Source organism: Sitodiplosis mosellana, unplaced genomic scaffold (assembly GCF_009176505.1).
Source record: "Sitodiplosis mosellana isolate CC-2019 unplaced genomic scaffold, AAFC_SMos_1.0 Smas_scaffold_1, whole genome shotgun sequence".
Taxonomy (NCBI): domain Eukaryota; kingdom Metazoa; phylum Arthropoda; class Insecta; order Diptera; family Cecidomyiidae; genus Sitodiplosis; species Sitodiplosis mosellana.
Window position 1 is genome coordinate 2,307,126 of NW_022595244.1, and position 6,843 is coordinate 2,313,968.

A 6,843-nucleotide genomic window follows, 5' to 3' on the forward strand; every position below is an offset into this window, starting at 1 on the left:
TACGCCATCTTTTGAAAAATCGACACGATTAATTCCCAGACCCAATATATTCAATTATTCCCAAAATAGATCAAAAACAAATGCAACGAGTAGCCTTTATGTTGCTAGAATAATGTATTTTTCCAAAAATTATATTAAAACATTAAAAACTAAAACTAAGCTCAATTTGCATGTTGCCAAAAATTATTTCAGAATTTATTTTCTACTCAGTGACCAATAATTAAGCGTAATTTCATTGTGCGGAAATACTGGCACATACTTCAGTAGATTGAAATAGTGAGCCGTGATTGAACGACATTGTCACAAACACAGACATCAAGATGTCTACTGCCGGATTGAACATCAGTATTGTTAGCCACACAAATGATCAACTCCACATGAACACAAAAAAGCTTGAGAGTGATATAAAGAAGAATGTCCGTGTGAGCTGCCGCGAAAACCTGAACGAGTAAGATACTTAAGAGATATTCTAATTTTAAGTGAAAAAAAGACATTTTTTCAAATGGTTTTCTTCGTGTTTAGGTATTTGCTCAATTCAACACTTCATGGCTTGAGATACGTTGGTGATAGGAAAATAAGTCGATTGGAACGGTAATCCTTTGGCTCGCTTCAATTTTGGGAATATTTTTCTAGAAGTCGAACACATTTTTTCTTCCAGGATCTTCTTTACTTTAATGTTTTTGCTCGTTGTCATTCTGTCAGTGGTTTTTATAACAAATGTTTATAGAAAATGGGATGAATCGCCAATAATTATCACGCTCAAGTAAGTTTTGATTATTTTGCGTTTGGTTTAATTAATTTTATAAACATCTTCATTCTTTTGCCATATTTATTATAGCTCTGAAACAACATCCATTACGCAGATCCCGTTCCCAGGTAAGAGCTTTTTTTGCATAATTTCTGTTGACTTTCTTTCACAGTAGTTTTTCTTCTTCGTTCTTTCTTTTTTCTTTGTTTATTTATATCAATGTACATTAAAAAGCCGTGACTATTTGTAATATGAACCAAGTGCGGTTGAGCGCTATTCGAGACATTCCCAAGGATAGTAACGAATTTGCTACGGTTAAATCATTGTGTCGAATAGGAAGGGATCAACTGATGAATGAAACGTTCTCAAAAGGAAGTTGGGCACTTTACCGGAATATTATCAAAAAGGTGCAATTTTGTCAAATCAAATCTCATCCGATGATAATAATAATTTATTTCGATATAATCGATATCAAATGAAACACTTTAATGGAATTCAAATCGAAAATGCATCAGGTTTCACCAAGGTAAAAAATAAATATGTATATCTTGTGTCTTAATAATGAAAACTTTTACTAAAAGGTGCGAAGATATGCTGCTTTATTGTGCATTTGGGGGAGTTGAGCATGAATGTTCCCGGATATTTCTGACTATCCTCACCGATGATGGATTGTGCTGTGTTTTCAATTCACAAAAGAAAAACTATCTCATGAGAGAATCGATTAGAAAAAAGTAAAACCTTAATCTATTGCTTCAAAGTTGAATCAAAATGACTAAATTATCATTGATCATTGATCATTGCTCATGTAAATACTTTTAAAAACACTTTTCAGCGGATTTGTCTTTGATGGCAGCGAATATGACGTGTTACCGAATTATGACTATGTCGACGATACACCAATTTGGACAGCCGAAAAAGGCAAGTATGAAGTTGAATTTAAAATTTTAAGCTTTGTCCATGAAGGGAATGACTTATTAGGTGTATATGTTCTAAGATTTTTTCTATTAAAATGCTTGTGATTCATGTTTGAAAAAGGTTATGAATTGGAGGAGATGAAAGAGCTACCGCGTCCGGGCATCGGCTCAGGAAATGAACTTGGTCTTTCTTTAAGCCTTAATGCGGATATCGACGATTATTATTGCACCGCAACAAGGAGTTATGGCTTCAAAATATTATTATCATCACCAAATGACCTAACCAAAGTGTCCGACTACGGTTTTGCCATTCCAACGAACTATGAAACACGAATCGCAGTCAAACCAAAACAGTTTACAGCGTCGCCAGCCATTCGGAACATAGCGCAAAACATCAGACAGTGCGTGTTTGAAAGTGAAAGCAATCTAACGCTGTATAAGTAATGAAAATCAGAATTTTATGCCTCATTCTCTTTAAAATTGTCGTTTGTACATTTAATATTCTATATTTCAGATACTATTCCGACAGGGTAATCAAGGAGCTGAGAACATATTCTGCAACTCTTGATTTATTTCCATTTTTTTTCGATCTCTTTCTGATGTTTTTTTTTGCTTCCCCAATCCATTAGAGTTGTGAAGGTGAATGTGAATCGAAGCTTTTGTACAAACATTGCGGCTGCATTATGTATTATCAACCTGTACATCAGCCAAACATCTCGATTTGTGGCACCGCTGATATGAAATGCATGGAAAAAGTCGATTCGAATATCCGGAGACAAAGTGCGGGATACAAATGCACACACTGTTTACCTGGCTGCTTTGCATTAAATTATGACTCAACTTATTCTACCGCAAGGATATTTCATCAAACACCATTCTTACGTGCGAAAAAAATCGATCCAGCAGATATTGCCATTGTTTACATCTATTACCCTCAAACGATGTTTCGAACGCAGAAAATGGATGAACTCGTGAGCTTTACGGATTTTTTATGTAGGTTTATACATGTACATTATCAATCAGTAATTCAAAAACATACTCTCAAAAATGGAACACGCGAATAATAATGAGTCCTATACTGCTTGAATAGTACAACTATCGAATCAGTAATTCACATTAAATTTCTTCAAACAGCCAATATAGGTGGACTTCTTGGTTTATTTATGGGCTTCAGCGTGATTTCGTTTATTGAAATGTTCTATTTCATCTCGATTCGCCCCTACTGTAATTATCTTCGATTCGTAAATAAACGGCGAGAGTTGATGTCGAAACTGTTCCAAAAGATGGATAAACTTCGCCGGAGAAAACATTCTCCCTTCATATTAAAAACAGTGCAAACAAACTACAATTTTGACGACAATCATCATCAGCGTTATTTGGATTGAACATTCTATATTCAAATTAGTATTGCACGCGTTGGCACGAATTTTATTTACACTTTTTCCAGTACTTTCTCAACAAGTTTGTTTTTCCACAATAAATTGCAAGCGTTCAAATTAATCCGTGTTTTATTAGAGTTTGGTTTATCTGCAAGGATCAGCCGAAGATAATTTACTTGATAAGATTAAGCTTAATAAAATCGCTTCAATCCATTTTTCGTGATTTAAATTGTTGTTCTAGCAATTTTTTTAGCTGAAGATAATTACAAAATGTCGGCAGTACATAATTAGGCTGAACTGGACATGAGCACTTTTGTGAGCTTACTAATAAGTAACACATTATGATATTTTCCAAAGGTTCGAATTAAATTACTAGTTCGTGTCTTGTTAGTAATGTCAATGTCAAGGTCGTTGCAGTAATAGAGTAAATTTTAGTAATTTGTAGTAAATGTTTTCCGCATTTGGCATTGTGTATAAAAAGGCGTCGAATGCACATCGATATTCATAGTCTTTTTGGGCCTGCATTAGATTCGTTCTTTTTGTATAATTCTCTTAAGATAGATTGATTCGATGGTTGACTCAAACACAATGTTCGAGCCAAGATTACAGCTAGATGTTCTGCATAAAAAGAGGGGGAAACTTGAATCGAAGCTTCAGAAATTTCAAGATGAGGCAGCAAAACGATCCAGTTCAACTACTTGCCGTGAAAATTGCCATCAATATTTGATGAACACAACCCTACACGGTCTTGTTTCATTTTATTTTTTTTTTTTTTCATTTGAGATAACTTTTTTAAATCAAAGAAAATCCTTAATATTTTTTTTATTCTTGGACATAGGTTTAAAATATATCGCGGATAGGAACATCAGTCGAATGGAAAGGTATTGTTATTGGCCAAAGAGTGTCTTGGAAAAAAAAATGTTCACTGATAAACATTGCTGTAGATTCTACTTTGCTTTTATGTTTTTGCTGGTGATTGTTTTATCGGCGTATTTTATATCGAGTGTGTGGGCCAAGTGGAACCGATCTCCGTTGATTGTATCATTAGGTACACCGGGCACTCCCGTTTGGGAGTTCCCATTTCCAGCCGTCACAATTTGTAATTTAAACCAAGTGCAGAAGAGTGCCGTTGCAGAAATACCACGCACAAGCGAACGGTATTCGGTGGTTCAAAGCATATGTCGATTTAGTGTTGATGAAACTGTAAAAAATAACATGCCTGGCACATGGAATATTTATAGATCAGTTTTGGCAAAAGTAACCCAAATTCTTTTTTTCCAATTACATGTACTGTTTCAGTGAAAATTTTCTTCAATTTTTAAGGTGGCTCAACCTTGTGATCAGTTGCTTGTTGCGTGCCGATTTGGTGGCCTGACAGTGAACTGCACGGATATATTCAACAGTGTTCTAACTGATTTGGGACTTTGCTGCATTTTCAATGGCGTGCACAGAAAATATATGATGAACTACACGTATAAGTTAGGGCGTTGAAAATTATTTTAGCGCACGAATCAATAATCGCTTTCTTTTTATGAAAAAAAAAAAAACAAAATTAGCCGATCGGAAAACTTTTTCAACAATGACTATTTGGAAGACATGGCGAATGAATGGTCGCCGGAAACTGGATTTTACTCGGAAGAATTGAAACACCATCGCGATGGATATCCTCGACCTGGGCAAGGTAGGGCACTATTTATAACAAATGTTATTAAATCTTAAATTGCGTCTAAATTCATTCGTTTTCTTATTCATCGAAAGGTAGTGGCACCCACATCGGCTTTTCCGTTATTCTAAATGCGTCTGTGAGTGAGTATTACTGCACCTCAACGAATGCGCTTGGCTTCAAAGTGCTCCTGCATTCACCCAACGAACTTCCCGAAGTTGATCACTATGGTTTGTCAATTGCCAATGGCTTTGAATCTCGCATCGTTACCACACCAATTTTAGCTAAAGCATCGTATGCTGTGCGCAGCATACCAATGCGCATACGAGCGTGCATCTTTGACAACGAGAACTTTCTCTCGTTTTATCGGTCAGTAGCGAGTGTATTATTTTGAATACTTCCCTGCTTTAAACGTTGTTCACATTTTGCATATTTTTACAGCATTTACAGTCGTCGAAATTGCCAGAGCGAGTGCGAAATGAAAATCTATAAGAAATATTGTAATTGCGTTCTGTATTATATGCCACGACCACATTGTAATATCACAATCTGCGGTCGTTCAGACCATGAATGCATTAAAAATGTGAAAATTGAAATGCGAATGGGATTGAATGATAGTTTCAAATGCGATTGTCCCTACGGTTGCAATGCGATCAAATATATTCGACACCGATGTTTGATCAAGCGCCTTTGTTGAAACGATTCAATCTTACCGTTGAAAATACGGGCATATTGCACGTTTACTACCAGAACTCCTATTATAGGTCGCAGAACAAGGAGGAACTCATTGGTTTCACAGAATTTCTGTGTGAGTATCCACAATGTGGAGTTCACAATCCACAAATCATTTGTTCTTTTTTATTTGTTCATATTTTCTAGCAAATTTGGGCGGGCTACTTGGACTGTTCATGGGATTTTCCGTGTTTTCCATCATTGAAGTGATATATTATTTGTCAATTCGACCTTATTTCAATTACTTGAAAGATTCGAAAAGACGGCATCAAGCGTTCCAACGCGTGTTTCGCAGATTCAGAAATAACAAAGTTACGGGGACAATGACGGTGCATAACAATATTGATCACTCTACGTCCACGAACAACTTCATTTTTCCTCACATTAATTAAGCCTTTGGCAAAATTATAACTCGTAACGTATTTAACAAATGTTTTGCGCAACACAGTGAAGCGCAATGGTAATATATTCAGCAAATCCGAAACCATTCAGAGTTCAGTTTGCATTGCTTTTGTCCCTATCGAAAGATCACTGACTTGAATCATGAATGACGTTTAAAATGTCACATCTGATAAATGCCATTTCTAATATTTGGGTAAACCTTATGACGAAAGCATTTTATAGCTGCACAGTTAATAATATATTATTAATTACACAGTCCGACGCGTGTTTTTTTAATTTGGCACATGGGATATTCCAGTGCCAGGCGATAAATGAGGCCGCCCTGAGTACAGAATGGGCCATGATTATGGTCAAAGATCGGCAAGTTTAATAGTTATGACATCCAGCGTTTCTACGTTTCAGGAGGAACAAATTTCTTGATGAAACTCAGTTTTTACACCAATACTCGGTAATTATAGGTTTTCTATCCATCTGTTCAAGAGGCAATTTGCTCAGATGATCACGCAGAAGCGATTCTATACTCTCAGAGCTACAATATGTTCCAGAAAATGGGTTGAAATGGGTAAAATTCGTGAAAAATGGTCAATTTTTGCACTATAGTAACATTTTACTCTTTTGAAATGTACGGTTCAACAAATGAAGGTCAGATTTTAGTTGCTGGCGAGCCCAGATAAACCTTATATTTCGTTTTGATAAGTTGATGGATTCAGTGGAAAAAAAATGTTTTTCAAATTTTTTGTCAGTGGTGTTAGAAAAATGGTTGAAAATGGCCCCTTACGATGTTTTTGTCTTCGACAACTACCATTTTCTCGTCGAAATAATATGGGTCCCTGAACACTTGAACACCAATTTTCCTACAAATTTGGTCAAAAATTGACATTTCTTCATAAAACTATCGATCGATTGAAAGATTGATACAAAAACACATTTATGGCATAGAAAACCATCGTATAGTGACCTACTATGGGTCTATATCCACCCAATTTTTGACGTAGAATCGATTTG

General features: G+C 35.7%; 1 protein-coding gene across 1 annotated transcript in view; it reads left to right on the forward strand.

Annotated features, from left to right (window-relative positions):
- The window catches only part of LOC129577493 (pickpocket protein 28), a 12,917-nt gene extending 9,870 nt beyond the window's left edge, over window positions 1–3,047 (forward strand). The window contains exons 3-13 of the mRNA XM_055464704.1: window positions 659–763; window positions 839–876; window positions 983–1,155; window positions 1,264–1,274; window positions 1,330–1,479; window positions 1,581–1,666; window positions 1,784–2,102; window positions 2,177–2,192; window positions 2,292–2,655; window positions 2,797–2,886; window positions 2,995–3,047. Of these exons, the coding sequence (XP_055320679.1) occupies window positions 659–763; window positions 839–876; window positions 983–1,155; window positions 1,264–1,274; window positions 1,330–1,479; window positions 1,581–1,666; window positions 1,784–2,102; window positions 2,177–2,192; window positions 2,292–2,655; window positions 2,797–2,886; window positions 2,995–3,047 (1,405 nt within the window). The remainder of the gene's footprint in view (window positions 1–658; window positions 764–838; window positions 877–982; window positions 1,156–1,263; window positions 1,275–1,329; window positions 1,480–1,580; window positions 1,667–1,783; window positions 2,103–2,176; window positions 2,193–2,291; window positions 2,656–2,796; window positions 2,887–2,994) is intronic.
- The last annotated feature ends 3,796 nt before the right edge of the window (window positions 3,048–6,843 follow it).